Raw genomic sequence first — 23,082 nt, 5'->3', positions numbered from 1 at the left:
TACAAAATTTAAAAAATGAAGGACTTTTAAAAATTATAATCTAAAATACTTCTTGATCATTTGTGTTCTTATAACCCCCTTCATTAAAAATAAAATAAAATTTTTAAATTAAATAGTTTTCGATTATAAAAATTCGAGATTCTTCTTAGAACAAACTTAAAAAGAGTGTGCTCTGAGACAGATGTAGTAAAAATCAATAGTATCATATGAAATATTAATACTAATAGCCTAAAATTTAATTAATTTAAACATTTCTCAATCAATTTTTTTGTTTATTTCTTCTTACTCCACCAGCCCCAAACACATAAGCCAAATTATAAAAAGATGCCTTTATTCTCTTCCTCTTTCCACATTCTCCTGTGCTTCTTCTTTTTCTCTCTGGTTTCTTCTGTCACCGTTTCTTCTCCATTAATACTATAACATCTGCTTCTACTTTCTCATTGATTGCAGAAGCAGAAATCATCATTTCTTACACCATTTAAAATTGCAAAAAAAAAAAAAAATTAAAAAATTCTGTCCACATTTGATCATGAGTTCAATTTGATCTTCTTTTTTTTTCTGTTCTCTGACATTCCACCATTGTTTTGCTTCATTCAGAAGCAAAAAATCCTCCCCAAAAAAACATTCCTTTTCACTTTTTGCCTTAGTTAAAAATCTCCCCTGTTTTTACTCTGTTTTGCGGTTACTTAAAAAAGCTCTTTCCACTCTAATAATCCCCTGTTTCTGCTCTGTTTTCTAAAATGGATCGTTTTTCGTCGACGACTCTGTTTCCTGATACACTTTCTGGTAATAGAGATGATTTAACAGAGCAATTGACGATAATTTGGGAGGAAATCAAAGCCCCATTAATTGTTCCACTTCTCAGAATTGCAGTGTTTTTGTGCCTGTTAATGTCGATTTTGCTCTTCATTGAGAGAGTATACATGGGGATTGTGATTACACTTGTGAAATTTTTCGGTAGAAAACCAGAAAAACGTTACAAATGGGAATCTTTAAAAGATGATGTTGAGCTTGGGAATTCATCTTATCCTATGGTTCTTGTTCAAATCCCAATGTATAATGAAAAAGAGGTCTGTAACTTCTATAATTAATTAATTGCTCTGTTTCATAATCATTTGTTAATTAATTGCTCTGTTTCATAATCATTTGGTCACAGGTTTATCAACTTTCAATTGGTGCTGCATGTGGCCTTTCATGGCCTTGTGATCGTATTATAATCCAAGTTCTTGATGATTCAACCGATCCCATTATCAAGGTGTAAACAAATATGTCTAATTTATATACACCGTCACTATGAAACAAAATTTTATAATATCTCTTCACCTAAGAGATAACAATAGTTAACGGTCCAAAAATAAATAGAACTACTAGTTCTTAAAAATGACGTAGGCAATCTACTATAAACATGTTAAATGACACACATAGTGTTAACTATTATATAGGTTAAATCTCTTTTTTTCAAGTGTCAATTTTAGATAAACATTTTTTTACTATCTATATCTATATATTAGATGTTAAATCTTCTTGACGATCCAGATGAGGGGTTCGTGTTCTATCCAACCGGAGAAGCGCTTAGTGAAAGTGGGTTCTCCCGTTTGGACACATGCCAAAGGCGCTTGATTTTATATATTTATTTTTTTATATTTTGTGATGAAAATTTTAATTCCGCTGTTGTTTTTGAAATTGGAGTAGAATTTGGTGTCAATGGAGTGTCAGAGATGGTCAAGCAAAGGGATAAATATAAAATATGAAATTAGAGACAACAGAAATGGTTACAAAGCAGGAGCATTGAAGGAAGGATTGAAACATCCATATGTGAAACAGTGTGATTATGTTGCTATATTTGATGCTGATTTTCAACCAGAGCCTGATTTTCTGTTGCGCACCATTCCATTTCTGGTTCACAATCCTCAACTTGGACTTGTTCAAGCTCGTTGGAAATTTGGTAAGTTACTTATTGCTCATTTCCAATCTCAGATTATTTGAATCGTGAAAATAATCTCTTCAGATAAAAATAAGGGCGCTTTGGTTGGTCTAGTGAAGAAATTTACAAACATAATTGGTTAAATTTTTAAAAGTAGTTTAAATAGCAGTGTTTCTAGAAAAATAAAATATTCTTGAAGAGTAATAATTTGTATTTCACTAATTAATTTGAAAAATATTCTAGTCAATTCTAGAACAACAATTTGTGTTTGACTGAGGTTTAAAAGTACTTCTGGAAAAAATAATTTTTTCAATTTCCGGAAACAACTTATACTACTATAAAAACATTTATTTTTCAAAAAGATAGTCAAACACTTCAATACTATAAAATAAATATTTTTGAGTTTTCAAAAATTTAACCAAACAAACTATTAATCTCCGCATAAAATTTGAACCATTAATTAATAATAATACCTGCATAGATTACAAGGAAATCTTATATATTATTTTGTCCCGAATGGAACGTAAAACAAATATGTTAGTATTTAAATACAACGACATCATAATAATAAACAAACTTTTGTTTTATTCAAAGAGTAAACACAAAATATATAAATTATATATAATATACAGTGACTTGTAGTACTAAATTAGATAGTACTAAATTGGATATTCAAAAAAGGAACAATTTTTGCATTATAATCCACGTATTCCTAATTACAGAATAAAGCTTTTGTCACTAATTATTGTTTTAAAAGATCACGTGTTATGGTATCATCTTTCTAGCAAAATATATTTTATAATTCTTTTTAAAAAAAAAACCACTAGCTGTCGGTGGCTTTAGACAGCTATTTTCTTGTTGGGTGTATAATGACGATAACTAGATTTAGGTAACAATCTTGGTTGGTCAATTTGGTTGGTCCACGTATACTCCTATTAACTTCGATGGGACCTAAAAACAAAATTATTTCGAATACCATAAAATGACAGTTCGATAGATAAAGCATTCCCGTGTTAGCAGGGGGAGAGAAATGGCCCCACTTTAAAATGTATGATGTAAATAATCTATCATGATGCAAATATGCAAATATTAGAGACGACTTCCAGACTCGAATCCGTACTCCATCTAAATATAAATTTAGGATAATGGTCTAAAAATAGTTTATTAAGTAAATTTTTACTCTTGTGATCTAATCTCACAATATTTTTTTGACAACAAATTTCAAAAATAATTTTATTTTCTTGAATTCAATGTTCAATTAAATTATTCAAAAATAACTTTATTTTCTTGAATCTAATGCTCAATTAAACTACACCACATAATTAGATGTGTTCGTTAAGGTATTTATTATTGTCTCGTGATATAGGCACTTCAAAAGGTTGAACAACAATATACACCTATATATACTAACATGAATTGTGGCAAGATGATTGAAATTTTCAAAATTTGAATTTGAATTTGAATTTTCGAATTCAAACCCCTTCTAATAAAAAAAATATTCTATAAGGAGCTTCCCCTTCAAAAATGCTATTTAATGCATGAATTTGAATTTAGTTAAACACGTCAATATCAATATCGAATGTCTAGTGTAAAACAAATAAATATACACCTATCCTTTTGAGCTGGAACGATACTGAAAAAGCTGCAGTGTTTTATACTTGAAATGTAAGGCTGTTATGGATTAGTCTTCATGAAGACAAATGGTACTTATAATACATAGCCAGCAATTGCATGTGCCAAAAGAGTTGTGGACCTAAGCCCCCTCCAACTAACCGACACTAATAAGTGAAATAAATTCCACACTATAACGTGAGTTTCGGAGCAATAACAAATTATTTAAATTATTTATCTTATCGTGTGATTTACGAATTACGAATTCGAGTAATACGTAAGTAGTAACTAATATATATATATATGTGTCAGCATAGCATAACATCGCATTAAAATGTGACTTTTTTTAGATTTTATGTGAACACAAGATGTTTTGTGCACCGAACAACGTTCTAATATAGTTTAATGCGACTCTTTTTTAGATTTTACCTGAACAAAGAATGCTTTGTGCATCGAGCAACGTTCTAATATAGTTTTATCGATTGTAACATTAGATAGACTTTACATAACTGCGAGATGTTTTGTGCACCGAGCTATTTTCTAATATAGTTTATTTGTCGTAACATGTGATCTATCAATTCATGCTGGCTTTAGAGATTTAATTCGTGAACTTTCATGTTCTAATTTATTTAACACGCTTTCCTAATTAGTCGATCTAAAAAAAGGTGATATTTCTATAAATAGAAATAATTTAACTTTAAAATTTTCCTTTTATCTTTAAAAAATAATTTATAGTGATCATACGAATGTATAAAGTTTATTTTAGAGAACGAAATTCCAATGTATTTCCTCCTTTTTAAAACTTTGTTCTAATTCAAAGAATGCTAGATAAATTAAAATCTCACATTGGTTAGAAAATCATGAACTTGTGATTTGCAATATATTGACTTGGACAATCTTTACTTTTTTGAGTTAGCTTTTGATATTAAGTTAAGCCCAGTCGTCCTATCTTTAGGATTTTGTGGTGTGTAATGTTTGCAGTGAATGCTGATGAATGCTTGATGACAAGAATGCAAGAAATGTCCCTGGATTACCATTTTACAGTGGAGCAAGAAGTGGGCTCTTCCACCTATGCTTTTTTCGGCTTTAATGGTATCAACAATTTGCTCTCCCATTAATTATTTTTTCCTTGTCTCAGCTAATTTTATACATGTAATTAATGTATTGAAATCTACCTGAATGAACATATCCCTAATAATTAATAGAGCAAATATGATATATATTGTTTGAACTCTTTAAAAATGTCATTGAGTGAGTGTGTCAAATCCTCTAAAGATAGTGTATTTTTGGAGGATTCGACACGAGTCGTGCAACCATATTTTTGAATAGTCCGAGCTTAAAAGACAAAATAATATTGACAGAAGTGGTCCAAAAGGATGTTCTTTTTTGCTTGTATTTGAGATTTTGCCATTACTTGTGTTCGAAAAAGAAACCAAAGTTAGAGAAACCAATTTTTTCTAATATTCGACTGGAATGGACTTAAAATCATATATAGGGCCTTTCGGAATCAGTCTTATTTCACGAGATAGGAGTAAGGTTTGTGTACACTATATTGGACATGTTGTTGTCGTTTCGGAATCAGTCTTTCGAAATCAGTCTTATTTCACGAGATAGGAGTAAGGTTTGTGTACACTCTACTGGGCGGCATGTTGTTGTTGTTTAACGGACAAAAAATCGGAGGAATGGCAAAATCAGTAGATACTGAGCTTGAAACATCTCAAACCACGTGTACTACAAGCGCGATCTTAAAAATAGAAACTATAGTTTGGAACAAATTAGCAGATAAGCTTGACGAAGTTAATTCCTGTGCCATTACAATGACATGTCACCTAAAGAGTGATCGAAACCCGTGGAACTGATTTTAAACAGAGCAAAATGAATACTATGGATTCATATAGACGGTTCCAACTTGCATAGAATTGAGGCGATGTTGTTGTTATTTTTGTGTGTGTTTGAATAGAAGTAAAGCTCACAGTGTATGTCAAAAAAAAAAAACCATAGGGACAGCAGGTATTTGGAGAATTGCCGCATTAGAGGAGGCTGGAGGTTGGAAGGATAGGACAACAGTTGAGGATATGGACCTTGCTGTCCGCGCTAGTCTCAAGGGCTGGAAATTCTTGTACCTTTCTGCTCTCAAGGTAATACTTAACTTGTCCGAAATAGGAGTGATATATCCTATTTACAAACAAATAAATGTCATACTACTATGGTGACATTGAGTCATGAAGTGAGAAATTTTTAAGCTCTTGTTTCATTTGTATAGGTGAAAAATGAATTACCAAGTACATTCAAGGCCTATCGCTATCAACAACATCGTTGGTCCTGTGGCCCGGCAAATCTTTTCAGGAAAATGTTTATGGAGATCATAAGAAACAAGGTAAATTCCTCAAGTAATCGTTGTTATGTGAACTTGATAACTGCTTAGTATTACTGAGCTTAGCCAAGTCTCCGTTGAGCCTTTATGTTGCGTGCATCTTTCTTGCAGAAAGTATCGTTGTGGAAGAAGATTCATGTGATATACAGCTTCTTCTTTGTAAGGAAAGTTGTAGCCCACATTGTCACATTTGTGTTCTACTGTGTTGTACTACCTGCAACTGTATTAGTACCTGAAGTTGAGGTTCCGAAATGGGGAGCTGTTTATATTCCTTCCATTATTACAATACTCAACGCAGTTGGAACTCCAAGGTCAGTTCTCTTTCTCTTAACATTTCGTTTAGCAACTAACTGCTATATATTCTCATTCCATGTTAAGATTTTATTTCAAATATTACTTAGGAGAGCTATATTGCTCGGACTCTTCAAGAATGCATCCTAGTGCGTGTCGAAACGTCCAAAAGTAGCGCATTTTTGGGACGATCCAACACGTGTGCGGTAGCATATTTGAGGAGTCTTGAGCAACATGGCTTAGGAGTGACATTAACAAAAAAGGGAAATAGGAAAGTCACTGTTAGACTACAGATCCTTGCAAGATGAGCGATAATCAAACATTTCATAAGCTACAGAGCAAGTACTCAAATACAAAGAAAATGCTGAGAGTTTCGTGCTCGTGCCTATTTGACAACAGGTCGTTACATCTGATAATATTTTGGATCCTTTTCGAGAATGTCATGTCACTACATCGGACAAAAGCTACATTCATCGGATTGTTAGAGGCAGGAAGAGTCAATGAATGGATTGTCACAGAGAAACTAGGGGATGTTCTCAAGATGAAATCAGCTATCAAAGCGTCTAAGAAACCTCGATTTAGGTTTGGTGACAGGTAAACAATCCTCTAAAGTCGCTTCCCTTTCGTCGTTTTTAGATCAAACAGGACTAGCTGTACAACAAACTTAAGTCATTCTTTGTTCTTTTGACGACAGACTTCATTTGTTAGAGCTAGCCACTGGCGCATACCTCTTCTTTTGTGGATGTTATGACATTGCCTTCGGGAAAAATCACTATTTCCTCTACCTCTTCTTTCAAGCATTTGCCTTCTTCATCATCGGATTTGGTCATGTTGGCACTTATGTTCCTAACTCTTAAAGACACTGCTCGTGGAAGCAACGCTGAAGCAGTAATATGTTCAGCATCCATTTTTTTCACACGTAAAGACAAATCGAGTTGTTCATTCTTTTTGGTTCTAGCATAAAGTATTCGAGTTGATGGCTCGAATCTGTTTTGTTCTCGTTGCGTATATTCCAACATTGTTTGAAGGTTAAAACAGTACAAGAAAGAAAATTGTATTGTGAAAATGTGTATACAGAAGACAAGGCAAGAAAGTGAAGGATAATATCTTGTGCTATTATACACCAAGTAACAGCTAAATTTTGCTGCTTATTTTTTTGTTTGTTTCCTTGTATTCTCAGTAGTCTTGTTATGTTAATATATAGAATGAAGTTGCCAAAGCTATTTTTTTTTCTTTATCTTAATTTGCGTTAAATGTTGCGCAAATTCAAATTAATTGAGTTTCAATAAATAACACTTTGAAGCAAAATATTGAAATCAAGAAATAAATTAATAGTATTACAATGGCGAAATGGTCTGATGGACCTTTGTATTAGTATGAGTTTATATTCTGAATTCTTCTACTTAATCATTTGCCAGCAGAACCACTGAGCTCATTGAAACTTAGCCGGTCAACGGTAGCCTAAGAGCAAGTCAAAACTACGAGAAGGGCGCGAGTATTTTAAATTATTTTTTTGACCTGTTATCCTATGTGACATTTTTGTCCAAAGTGTGTGTGATACACACATTGTATGCGTGTGGGACCTTAAAAAAGACAATAAATGTCAAATTTTGACCTAATTAAGAATCATCTTCTTCCCCATTTATTCATTCACCATTGTTGAACAAAAAGAAGTTTTTTTGAGGCTTTTCTACTCTTCAAATTTTTTCATCATTTTTTTTTTCTATTGCGGTCTTTCACGCTCATCATTTCTAGTGCAGATTCTTCTTTTATCACTTTAGAAAAGAGCCTCCACAAGCACTAAACCCTCTTATTATTCCACAAAGAAGTATTAAGCTTATCGATCTTATTTTTCAAACAAGCAATCCGCCTTCCCATCATATACCCATATGAACAAATTTTTAACAAAAATAGAGAAATTAAAATTGGCCCAAAATTGTAGAGAAGAGGAGAAGAAGAAGAGAAATCTGGAAAAAAAAATTGAGAAAAAAAATGATTTCTCAAATATTTTGAGGGTTTAATTTAATTTTAATATTTTATTCTATGTGACAATTGAAAATGATGTAAAATTTGACGTTTGATGATTGTATTACACGCATTATAGATTAGATGAAGAAAGAATTTAAAATACTAAATTTGAATGAATTCAAAAATTCAGCTAACAAATAATTAAGTAAAAAGGATTCAAAATATAAATTCAAACAAATACAAGTGTAACTTCTAAAACTAAGTGGGTTGTTCATGTAATAAACTAATCACAGATGGGATCAAGAATGAAAATGTCAAACTGCCCTAAAAAATCTTTTTGTCCCTCTTACCAAATTGACCCTTCATAGTTTGTTCCGTCCATATCCTAAAAAGAGTCTCTAAAAAGGCCACAAAAATCCTCAAAACTCAACAAAAGTATTTTGAGTACTTCAACAATGGCTGCCGCTACAGCTGCCATTTTCACCCTCCCAAAGCTGTACAAATCCTCCACTAACCCAAAACCCATTTCCTTTCTTTCCCCAAAATCCATCCTCTCTTCTTCTTTTTCCATTTCCTCTGTTCCATTCAAGGTACAACACCCAAAGAGCAATGTACAACCCCTTTCATATACCACCACTCCAAGAATCTCCGCTGCAATCTCCGTCGGAGACAAACTACCCAATTCCACACTTTCCTACCTCGATTCATCCGATGAACTGAAGACCCTTTCCGTCTCTGACCTCACATCTGGGAAAAAAGTCGTCCTGTTTGCTGTCCCAGGTGCATTTACACCAACATGTTCACAGAAACACCTTCCTGGTTTCGTGGAGAAGTCTAAGGAGCTAAAATCCAAAGGGGTTGACACAATTGCTTGTATTTCAGTCAATGATGCTTTTGTGATGAAAGCTTGGAAGGAGAATTTGAACATCAGTGATGAAGTTTTGCTGTTGAGTGATGGAAATTTGGAGTTTACAAAGGCAATTGGGTGTGAACTAGACCTTAGTGATAAGCCTATTGGACTTGGTGTTAGGTCTAGAAGATATGCCATGCTTGTGGATGATGGGGTTGTTAAAGTGTTGAATTTGGAAGAAGGTGGAGCTTTCAATGTTAGCAGTGCAGAAGATATTCTCAAGGCCCTTTAGAAGGTTTATTTGTCTTTTTCTTTCTTGTTTCTTGCTTTTGAGGAAATGTTGATGATAATCATGAGGCTAAAGTGTTGCTTTCAAGTGTTTGATTACTAGTCTTTGTGATAAATAATACAGATGTCTTCAAAGATTATGAAGCTAATTAGTTAAAGTACTGTTTTTTGTTTCCTATTCTATCTATTTGGATATTATGACTATATGTGATCAATTTTTAAGCTGAATGAACTTGGGAATTGAGAGGTAATTTTGCTAAGACAGATGAATGTTGTTTGATTTCGACATTATGAGATTGGTTTTGTGTGCGTTAGAGATCATCAAACTTGCGACATGGATAAGATTGGAGTTCATGATTTTGCGCAAAGAAATGACTTGTTGAAACTTGAAATTATACATTGTAAAAATGTTTTGTGCTTGTGGATGATGGGGTTGTTAAGGTGTTGAATTTGGAAGAAGGCGTTCTTTCTCTCTTTTGAGGGGATATTGATGATAATCATGAGGTAAAATGTTGCTTTCAAGTGTTTGATTACTAGTCTTTGTGATGAATAATACAGATGTCTTCAAAGATTATGAAGCTAATTAGTTGAAGTACTGTTTTTTGTTTCCTATTCTATCTATTTGGATATTATGACTATATGTGATCAATTTTTAAGCTGAATGAACTTGGGAATTGAGAGGTAATTTTGCTAAGACAGATGAATGTTGTTTGATTTCGACATTATGAGATTGGTTTTGTGTGCGTTAGAGATCATCAAACTTGCGACATGGATAAGATTGGAGTTCATGATTTTGCGCAAAGAAATGACTTGTTGAAACTTGAAATTATACATTGTAAAAATGTTTTGTGCTTGTGGATGATGGGGTTGTTAAGGTGTTGAATTTGGAAGAAGGTGTTCTTTCTTTCTTTTGAGGGGATATTGATGATAATCATGAGGTAAAATGTTGCTTTCAAGTGTTTGATTACTAGTCTTTGTGATGAATAATACAGATGTCTTCAAAGATTATGAAGCTAATTAGTTAAAGTACTGTTTTTTGTTTCCTATTCTATCTATTTGGATATTATGACTATATGTGATCAATTTTTAAGCTGAATGAACTTGGGAATTGAGAGGTAATTTTGCTAAGACAGATGAATGTTGTTTGATTTCGACATTATGAGATTGGTTTTGTGTGTGTTAGAGATCATCAAACTTGCGACATGGATAAGATTGGAGTTCATGATTTTGCGCAAAGAAATGACTTGTTGAAACTTGAAATTATACATTGTAAAAATGTTTTGTGCTTGTGGATGATGGGGTTGTTAAGGTATTGAATTTGGAAGAAGGCGTTCATTCTTTCTTTTGAGGGGACATTGATGATAATCATGAGGTAAAATGTTGCTTTCAAGTGTTTGATTACTAGTCTTTGTGATGAATAATACAGATATCTTCAAAGATTATGAAGCTAATTAGTTAAAGTACTGTTTTTTGTTTCCTATTCTATCTATTTGGATATTATGACTATATGTGATCAATTTTTAAGCTGAAGGAACTTGGGAATTGAGAGTAATTTTACTAAGACTGATGAGTGCTGTTTGATTTCGACATTTTGTGTAAAGAAATGACTTGTTGAAACTTGAAATTATACGTTGTAGTAATGCTTTATGCTTGTGGATGATGGGGTTGTTAAGGTGTTGAATTTGGAGGAAGGTGAAACTTTCAATGTTAGCAGTGCAAAAGATATCTCAAGGCCCTTTAAAAGTTGATTTGTCTTTTTTTTTCTTCTTTGTCTCTTTTGAGGAAAATGTTGATGATAATCTTGAGGCCAGAGTCTTGATTTCTAGTGTTTGCTTACTAGTCTTGTGATGACTAATATGGATGTCTTCAAAGATTATAACGCTAACTAGTTATAAGCACTATATTTTTTTGTTTCTTGTTCTATCTATTTTGAGATGATGACTGTATCTGATCAATTTTTAAACTCATTGAACTTGGGAATTGGGAGTAATTTAGAGGAATTTTGCAATGCTAAGACAGATGATTCCTGTTTGTTTTTGACATTTTGTGCAAAGATATAACTTGTTGAAACTTGAAATTTACATTGTGAAAACATTCTATGCTTGTGTATGATGGGGTTGTTAAGATGTTGAATCTGGAAGATGGTGCTTTCAATGTTAGGAATGCAGAAGATATTCTCAAGGCCCTTTTAGAGGTTTCTTCCTTTTTTTCCCCTTTCTTTTGAGGGAATGTTGATGATTATCATGAGGCTAAAATGTTGCTTTCAAGTGTTTGATTACTAGTCTTTGTGATGAATAATATAGATGTCTTCAAAGTCTTTGTGATGACTAATATAGATGTCTTCAAAGATTATGAAGCTAATTAGTTGAAGCACTGGTTTTTGTTTTCTATTCTATCTATATAGCGATGATGACTATATCTGATCAATTTTTAAGCTGAATGAACTTGTGAATTGGGAGTAATTGAGAGGAATTTCGCAATGCTAAGACAGATGAGTGCTGTTTGATTTTGATGTATGATTGTGATGCATGTAATGGTGTAGCCTATGGTAGGAATTGTTTTATTTTCAATGTAGGACTTCCTCGCGCAAATCCAGATTTAGTTTGGGCCCCAACTGATGGGAAACCAAAAGAACTGTTTTTTTAAAGACTAGTCGTATGTGAATAACTTTCACCAAGTTTGTTCCTAAATTGCAGCAAAGTCTAGCCATTTCACTTGATTAGATAGTAAAAACATCTTTTTGAACTGAATCAACTTGTGAGTTAAAGACAGGATCATTGCAGAAATTATGCAGAATGATTTTGAAATTTTAAGCAGTGGGAATACTGTTGCAAATTTACATTCATATTAGCCGGTTAGAATCTCCATTTAAGGTGAAAATGTGGTTCAGAATAGGTAGGACATTAGTGGGTGATTATGATGCTTGCACCTAAAGATTGTTTAGTTTCAGAAATTTTTCTTTTTTATGACCAAGCAACCCTTTAGGACCAACCACACTGCTCGGTTCTCGGGGATAATGGGCCTGCCCCACTGCCTTTCTCGACTTAAATATCAAGCTTAGTTTTATAAATGATATGCAGAAAACATGTACTTTCTGTATTTATTCTAACAAGAGGATACTCCGAGAACTTGATGCAGGGTAGTAAGTTGATGATCAAATTTGCATTGCTTGAATATGGAGTTTCTTATTTTAAACCCTATCCAGTTTTTGAAACTCACTGGTCTGACTAATCCATACTCGCACCGCGTAGGGCCCATCAAAAGTGAAGCATTGTCACATCAACCCATTTTAATTCAAAACAGAGATTAGGAACTTGATTTTGGTGATAAAATAGTATTTGAAAATCTTGGCTTAGCACTGCGTTCCAAGACTGTCCAATTTTAGCCTATCCAATGTCTATTGCGCTCCAGTAGTCTTCTGCAGGTATTCGTGGAATTAGTTAAGATATGCGAGTTGGCCTGACATTACTCATTTTCTCTACTAGGTAAATGAGTTCACTTTAGGTAATTTTCTGCATTTTCACTAATAAATTTGTGTGCCTTGACATGTACTTACAAGATAGTACTACAATATGCATATTTTTATGAGTAAACATTTACTACTCTTGATTAATAACAGTTATGGACATTCGATAATATTTTCCTAACGAACAGTACATCAATTAAACTTGCTGGATCTATATAAGCGTAGCACTTGCAAATAGCTAAATAAGTAGTAAAAAGTTGTCCAACTAACAATCCCCAAGCTGGATCAGGTCTCAGCTTTCCCACGTCCAACACGAGCAACGAACCAGCCTTGATAGGAGCAACTGATCTTCCAGACCCACACTGCAGGAAAATAAACAAACCAAAAACGAGTTTACATGAGAAATAAACAATTTAAAGCTAACTTTTTCCAATTTTCAATATTTTCCTATTACACTTTGAAATAGGAAAAATGCAGAGTTTTGTAAATAAGGAAGAGAGTCATTTTTCCTCCTTTTTTTGAGGTAAAAAGCATGCAGTCATTCTTCACCTCTGTTTCAGGTTTTAAAGAGATGGAAATACTAAAAATACCTATACAATCACCTGCCACATAGGCTATTCTCTATTTGTCTGATGGAAGAAAAATTGGAGCACAAGTTAACAAAGATATGCTTTTCCATTCACAAATGTGAAGGTTGAATGCAGATAAGAAATGGATATCGCGTCTATTTTTTAAAAAATACCTTCTCGCATCTGAGGAAGAAAAGACGGTTCTCCTTTGAAAGGATAGTATTTGGACTTTTACAGCCATTGCAAATGACATACTCATCTGAAAGGAAAACAAAGTTGCCAAGAGAAGGCTGTTATATCGTAGGATGCAGAAGCGCATACAAAGCACTATTAATATAACAGAAAATGTCTCTAAATAGCTGCAGCCTGCATATAGATCAGGGATTGACAACAGGAACTTACTGAAATATCGGCGGAGGATTCCTTCAAAATTCTTATCAGTAAATCTTCCCTTGATGACCAATCTTTGCTGCCCATCAAGTGATCCAATAGTCCCCATTTCAGCCAGCAAGAAGGTCATAACATGCTCAGGCTGCCTGTGCATCCAATAAATAGGAAACACTTAATCAAGCAGTGCAATGAGGTACAACATACAGAAAGATAAACTGACCAAAAATCACAGGTAATCCAATGATAACCTTCCATTAATGAAATTGTTGTGGCAAATAAAAATGCAGGTTCCTATGGAAATTTCATATTTTAACTAGTTAAAACGACTAATGACAATTCTTAGCCATGTAAGGCAGCAATGTAAAACAAGACTATTTATATTGTGATCGGTAAATATGGTGGTCACTACTCATCACTATCAAAGTACAAGCAAAATTCAAAGCTGTGAGGAAATTGACATGGTGCAAAGATCGTCTACACGTCACTTACTAAAGCAATTAGCATATGATGCCTGTCGTCAAAACAAATAAAAAAATACACATCCAGGATGCTGAACATAAAACATTCAATCAAAAAAACAAGTGGACGACAGTAATCGATGCAAAGGTTACAAGGAAACAGAACCAAGTGAAAAAAGAACTTACGTCTTGCAAAGATCCATGAAATTCAGAAACACAGTTTTCTTTGTGCCTTCACGAACTTGAGGGGGCCTCATAACTGTCCTTGGACTATCTCCAGCAAGCTCAGGATTATTCTCACGGAGAATGTTGAATATTCTGCTCAGAAGCTGCAGAATCGAAAGCACAAATCAATTGCCATTAACAAAAAGCCTAAAAGCAAGCCAGTAGTGTGCATCAGGAAACGACAATCAGATCTATGCCACTAGTTCCATATAGAAAATAAAGAAGAAGTACAATGGACACCTCTTTGACAATATAGTCCTAGTCTTAGCACAGATTCCTTATATTAGAAGTGTATACAAATGATACTGCCCTTACACTTAACTTGTCTTAGGGTTATTTATTTATTACATAGGAATAAGATAACATTTGACAACGTTTTGAAACTTAGGGTGCCCTGGTTACACAACTACATAAGGTTTTTAATCATATGCCTGGACTGGTTATGTGAGGTTGCAGTAATGCATTATTACTCGATCGGTTCAAGTTCATGTGTGGAGTAGCTACCTATTATCTTGGACAATCTAGCAGAAAATACAAACAATTAAGAAAATATCTCCTCGTATTCAAAATCTCGATCAGTTCCCTCCCAAGGTAACTGTTGTAGGACAATTTCTCCAGCTTCTTCATCATCTCCAGGTTGAACTAGAAGAAGAGAGAAGGTTAAATCTCAAATACTACCACAATTAAACTCAACAAAGCTGAAAATCGAAGATCTCACCATTCACATCCTTGCCAATGCTTTCTTTTTCATCACTCAGGAGATCAGTGTGTGCCTGCACAATTTTAAAATGGTTTGTTGACAATGGATCTCAAGAAAATACTCCTAATGTCTTATCTCTGTTGGAAAAACGCGAACTAATACAAAAATATATATGGTCAAAATAATAAAATAAAATGAAAAAAATAATGACACCAAGAATTTACGTGAAAACCCTTTTAGAAATGGAAAAAAACACGGGCCAAGAATAACAACTGATATCATTATAATAAGAAATTTTACATTGGTTAGTACCAAGTACAGTAAGTAAAAATGACTACCATACACTCAAATGGAATAACACTCTTTTAATCTCCACCTTACTAAAAATATCACTCACACTTTATTTTTTCAACAGACTATTTTCTTATTGTCTATGAAATACCTCACAACTCAAATATTTTTCTCTTTGTCTGTGAATTGAATGATGTTGAATGAGGAGCTGAAGAGCTCCTTTTCTAGGTAAAATTTTTACCGTGTTGCTTTTTCACCGAAAAAAGGCTGTTTTGCTGCAATTTGTTGATAAAACAAATGCAGCTATTTTTTACAAGAAAAAGTATGCCAATTTGCTGCAATTTGTTGACAAAACAAATGCAGCTATTGTTGACAAAAAATAATATGGGATGGACCCCACAAATCTCCCCCTCCAGTCCCATGCACTAGAGGGAGGTATCTTCATCTTCTTAAAGAGAGTCATGCCAACAACTTCTTTGCACAATTCGAACTTGTCTCTTGTTACTACTTTGGTCAGCAAATCTACAAGATTCTCATTTGTAGAAATCTTTTCAACCTGCATAGATTCGTCTTCTATCTTTTTTCGAAGCCAGTGATATCTCACGTCTATGTGTTTCGTCCTTCCATGGTACATAAAGTTTTTGCTCAAGTCTATTGCACTTTGACTGTCACAATAGATGACATACTCCTCCTGATGCAAGCCAAACTCTTGAAGAAATTGCTTGAGCTATATTATCTTCTTGCCATCTTCAGTAGCCGCAATATATTCAACTTTAATTGTAGACAGTGCAACACACTTCTGCAACTTTGACTGCCATGATATAGCTCCCCCTGAAAAAGTAAACAAATATCCAGTAGTGGATTTTCTGTTATCAATGTCACCTTCCATATTAGCATTTGTATAGCCCTTTAAGATTGGATTTGATCCTCCAAAACACAAGCATTTATCTGAGCTTCCTCTCAGATACTTGAGTATCCACTTTACAACTTCCCAATTTTATTTTTCTGGATTGTCGAGAAACTTGCTGACAACACCAACTGCATGAGAAAATCAAGTCTAGTGCATACTATTGCATACATTAGACTTCCGACGACAGAGGAATATGGAATTTTAGCCATGCTCTCTTTTTCCTCACGAGCTGTAGGACACATCTTTTTGCTCAACTTCATATGACTAGCAAGAGGTGTGTTAACATGCTTAGCATTCTTCATGTTGAAGCGTTGTAGTACACGTTCAGTGTACTTTTCTTATGACAGATAAATCTTCCTTTCATCTCTGAGACGAGTAATTCTCATGCCCAAAATTTGTTTGGCATGACCCAAGTCTTTCATAGCAAAAGACTTACACAACTGTTTCTTCAACTTGTCAATCTTGGAAGTATTCCTGCCCACAATCAACATATCATCCACATATAGCAAGAGGATGATAAAATCATTGTCATAAATTTTTTGTACAAATACACAATGATCTGAAGAAATCTTCTTGTAGCCTTGCTCCCCCATAACAAATTCAAACTTTTTGTACCACTGTCTAGGAGCTTGCTTTAGCCCGTAGAGACTCTTCTTGAGTTTGCACACAAAATTTTCTTTATCATTTACTTTGAAGCCCTCAGGTTGTTTCATATAAATCTCTTTTTCTAGGTCACAATGAAGAAAAATCATCTTCACATTCATTTGCTCAATCTCTAAATTAAGACTAGCAGCCAAACCAAGAACTATAAGAATAGAAGATATTTTCACGACAGGAGAAAATATTTCGTCAAAGTTTATACCCTTTCTTTGACTAAATCCCTTAACAACCAATCTAGCTTTGTATCTAGGCTTCAAGTTGTGTTCTTCAACTTTGACTTTGAATACCCACTTATTCTTCAAAGCTCCCATGCCTTTAGAAAATTTCATCAATTCATAAGTGTGGTTCTCATGCAAAGATTTCACCTCATCTTGCATGGCTTCAATCCATTTATCCTTATGTTCATCTTACATGGCCTCCTCATAACACCTAGGTTCACCTTCGTCAGTGAGTAACACATACTTATTAGATGAATAATGAGAGGAGGGAATACGTTGTCTTGTGGATCTCCTAATAAGAATATTTGATTCGTCCACAACTTTATGAGCATCATTAATCACAACATCATTATTAGCATCAATATCAATATGTTGATCTGAGATTTGCTTCTGAGCATCACCATGATCATTAGACCCATCAACATTATGCACATTTATATGAGGAACTTGATCAAGATGGACTACTCCATCTGAACTTGAAGATTTTAGCTTCTTCGCTTTGTCCATATCTTCAATGGTTTGATTTTTCATGAAGACAATATCACGGCTTCTCACAAGCTTCTTCTCAATTGGATCATATAGCCTATAACCAAATTCATCAAAGCCATATCCAACAAAGATGCACTGCCTTGTCTTGGCATCTAACTTTGACCTCTCATTTTTCGGCACATGTACAAAGGCTTTGCAGCCAAATACTTTCAAATGGTCATAGAAAACATCTTTTCCATACCAAACTCTATTTGGAACATCACTTTACAAAGCAACAACAGGAGATAAGTTAATAATATGTGCAACGGTCAATAAGGCTTCACCCCAAAAGGAGTTCGGAAACTTTGCTTCATAAAGCAAATATCTAACTCTTTCCATCAAGGTCATGTTCATCCTCTCAGCTAACCCATTAAGCTGAGGAGTCTTAGGATAAGCCTTCTGGTGTCTAGTGCCTTGATGCTTGCAGTATTCAGCAAATGGTCCACAATATTCACCCACCATTATCGGTACGAATACATTTTAGTTTCCTTCCAGTTTCTCTTTCAACTGAAGCCTGAAACTGCTTAAAGACACTTAACACTTGGTCTTTAGTCTTCAAGACATTGACCCAAAGCTTTCTTGAGCAGTCATCAATGAAAGTGACAAAGTAGAGTGCACCACCTTAAGTCCTTATCTTCATTGAACCGCATAAATTAGAGTATACCAACTCAAGAAACTCTGTCTTTCTTGGAGGAGGGTTAAACTTAATGAAAACTCTATTTTGTTTTCCAGCTAAGCAGTACTCACACTTTTCTAATTTAGCACTTTGGAAATCTGATAATAATTTCTTCTTGGCTAGAACATTAAGCCCTTTTCATTGATGTGACTAAGCCTTTTGTGCCATAATGTTGAAGAGTTATTGCTCTCAACTGCATTCACCATATTGGCACAAGTAGAAGTCGTAGTCCAATATAGACCACGACGTTTGTTACTACGAGCCACAACCAAGGAATCCTTAATGAGTTTCCACTTTCCACCGCCATTGGTACTAACATATACTTCATCATCTAGCACCAACAGAAATTAGGTGCAGACGAACATCAGGTGCATGTTTTACATTGTTCAAAGCTAGTTTAGTTTCAATACTAGTTTTCAAACAGATCGTACCAACACCAACCATCCTAGATACAGTCTCATTACCCATACTCAAGGTTCCAAAGTCACCATGAGTATAGAAAGAGAAAAAATCCTTTCTTGATGTCACATGAGATACGACACTAGTGTCCACAACCCAGCTTGACTCATCACAAGCAATATTTATCAAATTTGCATCAAGGACTGTAACAAAATCTTCGGTGGAGACGGTGGCTAGGCAATTTTCATTACCATCTTCTTTATTTTCCTTTTTGTCTTTGTTCTCCCTCTTCAATTTCCGGCATAACTTATTTATGTGCCCTTTCAAGACACAATTATAGCACTCAATATTCCTAAGTCTGTTTCTGAATTTGCTCCTGCTATGTTCTCTATTTTGAAAACCATGATTTTTATTTCTCCCTTTGGAGCCAGTTACTAGAACATCCGATGAAGAAGAAGAACCTTGAGATTTTCTTCTAATCTTTTCGTTCAAGACACTACTCTTGGCAAAATTCATAAAGATCACACCATCCGGAGCAGAATTTGACAATAAAGTTCTAAATATTTTCTAAGAGTCTGGTAGGGAATCAAGTAGAAGCAAGCTTTGAATTTCTTCGTCAAATTTAATGCCCATAGCAGATAACTGGTTCATGATTTCCTGAAAATTATTCAGATGATCTGTCATTGGAGAACCATCATGATATTTTAAACTTAACATCTGCTTTATTAAGAATATTTTATTGTTCCAGTCTTCCAAGCATACAAGCTTTCAAGATGCTCTCATAGGGTACAAGCATGTGTCTCCCCAGAAATATGGTTCAACACATTATCATCAACCTATTGCCTAATAAATCCACACACCCGTCTGTGCAACAGATTTCATTCTTCATCTATTTTATTATCAGACTTTATAGTGGTAAAAGACTAGCTGATAAAAATTCTTGACATAAAGCAAATCTTCCATTTTCCCCTTCAAATGACATAATTAACACTATTCAAAGTAATCATTCTATTAGTATTGACTTTCATCATTTCCCCCCCCCCCCCCCCCCAAAAAAATATAACTATAGCAAATCAAAGTAAATCTATTCTGATGTGGAAGTTCAGACTATGTTGAAATCACACAGCATACTCAGATAAAACTTTGCTCTGATACTAGTTTGTTGGAAAAATGCGGACTAACACAAATATATATATATATATGATCAAAATAATAAAATAAAATGGAAAAAATAATGACACTAAGAATTTACGTGAAAATCCTTTTAAATAAGGGAAAAATCACGGGCCAAGAGGAGCAATTGATATCATTATTGTAAGAAATTTTACACTGGTAGTACTAAGTACAATACTCAAAAATGACTACCTCACACTCAAAAGGAATAACATTCTTTTGATCTCCACCTTACTAAAAATATCGCTCACACTCTATTTTTCTTCACAGATTATTTTCTTATAGTCTATAGAATACCTCACAGCTCAAATACTTTTCTCTCTATATGTGAATTGGATGATGTTGAATGAGGAGCTGAAGAACTCCTTTTATAGGTGAAATTTTCATTTCACCGTGTTGCTTTTCCAACGAAAAAAGGTTGTTTTGATGTAATTTTGTTGACAAAACAAATGCATCTACTATTGACAAGAAAAAATATGCCAATTTGCTGCAATTTGTTAACAAAATAAATATAGCTATTGTTGACAAGAAAAATATGGGATGGACCCCACAATATCATTGAGTGAATCTCACTGAAACATTATGAGGTCGTAAGATTAAGCCTTTGATTATTTCTGTGAAACGTTAACCCCTCGTGAAATCTAATATTGAAAAAACTGATTATATTGGTGCCGAGTGAAAAAATTGATTTTTTGAGATACATAAGAAAAAAAAGAAAGAAAACAAGTGTCCATTATTCATCTCTCCACTCCCACCCTCTTTCTCTGAGTGAAAATAGATAAGGGTGCAAGGTATTCACTGATAATTCAATCAAAAGAATTCCATGTGAAATTGAAGAAAACTAATTGGCTTCTTCTTCTTCTTCTTCAATATAGCCTCAAGGCCCTCAGAAACTACATAGAAAAACAATTGAGAGAGATCACATTCAAGGTTCAAATGTTCAGAGGGTGTACGTGTATGTGCGAGATTATGGTGAAACCAGGTTTTACAACTAGTGTACCAGATAAATTCTCAGTTTTTTCAGCCAAGCTATCAATAGACTTATCTGGGGGATGTTGGATTACAACCTCCTTTTTCTTCTTTTTTGTAGGATCAAAAGGTGCTATCTGCATATGTGTAGTAAGAGAGGAAAAGATAATGAAACCAATGCAGCAATCACACAGAAAATAGGCTCAGTGTGATCTTAACAACATATCAATTTGAAAATCGATATGTAAAACCAATTAACTGTTTTGTGTTGTATAATTGGATGAGGTAAACGACCAACACCATTTCTATCTCCAGTTTGATGACAACTCTGGCTACAACCTAAGAGGGAACCAAATGATCCTTCCCCTGCACATACACTTACACCCCTAGCAAAAGTATAACAGGTTTGAAAATTCAACTCCGTCCTAATGGGAGCTCCATAGAAGCACAACTATTAATATTTTTTTAGATATTTTTGCAATTAGACCAACACAACTTAGGTTGCAAGTGAATCCTATGGCATTACCTGTATGAAAAATGAACTGTTAACATTAAATTGTGTATTTAGTGATGCTATTAACAAAAATCATAAGGAAGAAAGATTCATGTATAATTGAACTATCTATTATTTTCACTCAAGCACTTCTAATGAGGAATACATGCTTAAAGACCAGTGGTGCTATTAAAGATATTATGCAAAGCGATATAGCAATTACAGAAACTTCAAGCAGCAATACTCTAACACTTTGTTTGGAGGGTTGTTACTTAGTGTTTCATAATGTATTGTATCGTATTGTGTTGTGTTGCATCGTACCGTATTGTATTGTAGGATAGATTATATAGTTCTCCGTTGCCACATATCAAGAGTTTGATTGATAAATTATCAAAAAAAAGTAGGGTACGAGGTAATGCTACTATAAAAAAGTAAATTAAAAGATAAAAAAAAAATATGATTATTAAGATAATATATAAAGATAAAAAGAGAAGAAAATATTAAGATAACGATGCGATCACATCAAATCTGTCGTTACCTAAAAATGGATTTAAATGATAACATAGACAGAGGAAAAGTTGAACCTACATCAGCCATCAACTCGTTTTGATTCTCTTCTTCAGCCATGACTGCACTAAGATCTAAATCAATACGAATCAACAAATCAGTGAAACATGTATATATACGCATATCCAAACGCTAGCTTAATAATTTATAAGTATATAATAAAAATTGGATTTATGATTTATTCATTGATAATTGTAAAAAATAATTACAGAATTATTCACTTAGACATAAAATTTCCTGATTGTAATTTTATCCTACATCACAAGTACATATTATGTATTAACTTTACGAAGCTCTTCAATATGAACGTCGAATATATTAACTACAGCATACACTCTGACCGGAAACTGAACAAATAATGCAATCATATATAATCACATGTACGAATATCCTTTTTAAGTCATCTATTTAGATGTAAGTTAAACTCTTGATGCCAATTGGGTACAAAAACATATACACAATGAAAGCATTTTAGAAACTTACCGCTTACATGAATAATAAATAATACATATATTTGTGCTAGAATACTAGAACACATAAACTTTTTAAAGCTAATTGGATAGATACATCATATATCTTGAAGTAAGTTTGAACTCTTTTAATACTTGAATGACGAATATCTTATACCTATTTTATTTTCCAGGTTAGGACCCTACTTATAGGGCCTGTCCAAAACAGAAACAAAAAATAAAGCGTTCCTTTGTTTTCTTGAACAAGAGAAAAACGTGCTTCTCCGTTTCCCCTTAGAAAATAGGATTCCTACTTCTAGTTAAATAGGAGCACGTTAGGAACCACACAATTAATTAGTGAAATTTTCTATTATAAAAATAATTTCAAAATTTAATTTGAATTATTTTTACCATTATAAATTATAAATCATTCCACTAAAAAATATTTATAATTGCACTCCTTTATTTATAAATCGAAATTTCCTATGAAACAACTTATGAAATTCCTCATGTTAAGATTACAAATACTAATCAATAAATTAAATTATTGACGAATTTAATTTAAAAATTAATTTTTTTAGAGCACTTCTTAACTTCATGTGTCAGATTCATAAATCTACTTGCCAGGTTTGACA

At 33.6% G+C, this 23,082-nt stretch overlaps 2 protein-coding genes and 1 pseudogene across 2 annotated transcripts; 2 read left to right on the top strand and 1 right to left on the bottom strand.

The window, feature by feature from the left end:
• The first annotated feature begins 340 nt into the window (after positions 1-340).
• On the top strand, positions 341-7,419 carry LOC129876375 (glucomannan 4-beta-mannosyltransferase 9). Its single transcript, XM_055951793.1, has 9 exons — positions 341-1,070; positions 1,157-1,255; positions 1,693-1,945; positions 4,517-4,627; positions 5,537-5,673; positions 5,799-5,912; positions 6,021-6,220; positions 6,600-6,794; positions 6,895-7,419. The coding sequence occupies exons 1-9, from the start codon at positions 741-743 to the stop codon at positions 7,055-7,057; spliced, it is 1,602 nt and encodes a 533-aa protein (XP_055807768.1). The 5' UTR covers positions 341-740; the 3' UTR covers positions 7,058-7,419.
• Positions 7,420-8,533: 1,114 nt separating this feature from the next.
• Positions 8,534-9,467, top strand: LOC129877479 (peroxiredoxin-2B-like). Its single transcript, XM_055952988.1, has one exon. The coding sequence runs from the start codon at positions 8,624-8,626 to the stop codon at positions 9,308-9,310; it is 687 nt and encodes a 228-aa protein (XP_055808963.1). The 5' UTR covers positions 8,534-8,623; the 3' UTR covers positions 9,311-9,467.
• A 3,418-nt stretch (positions 9,468-12,885) lies between these two features.
• LOC129876879 (eukaryotic translation initiation factor 2 subunit beta-like) lies at positions 12,886-15,396 on the bottom strand (annotated as a pseudogene).
• Positions 15,397-23,082: the final 7,686 nt, after the last annotated feature.

The sequence above is a fragment of the Solanum dulcamara genome, chromosome 12 (assembly GCF_947179165.1).
Source record: "Solanum dulcamara chromosome 12, daSolDulc1.2, whole genome shotgun sequence".
NCBI classification, from domain to species: Eukaryota; Viridiplantae; Streptophyta; class Magnoliopsida; order Solanales; family Solanaceae; genus Solanum; species Solanum dulcamara.
This window is presented reverse-complemented; position numbering and strand designations above follow the sequence as displayed.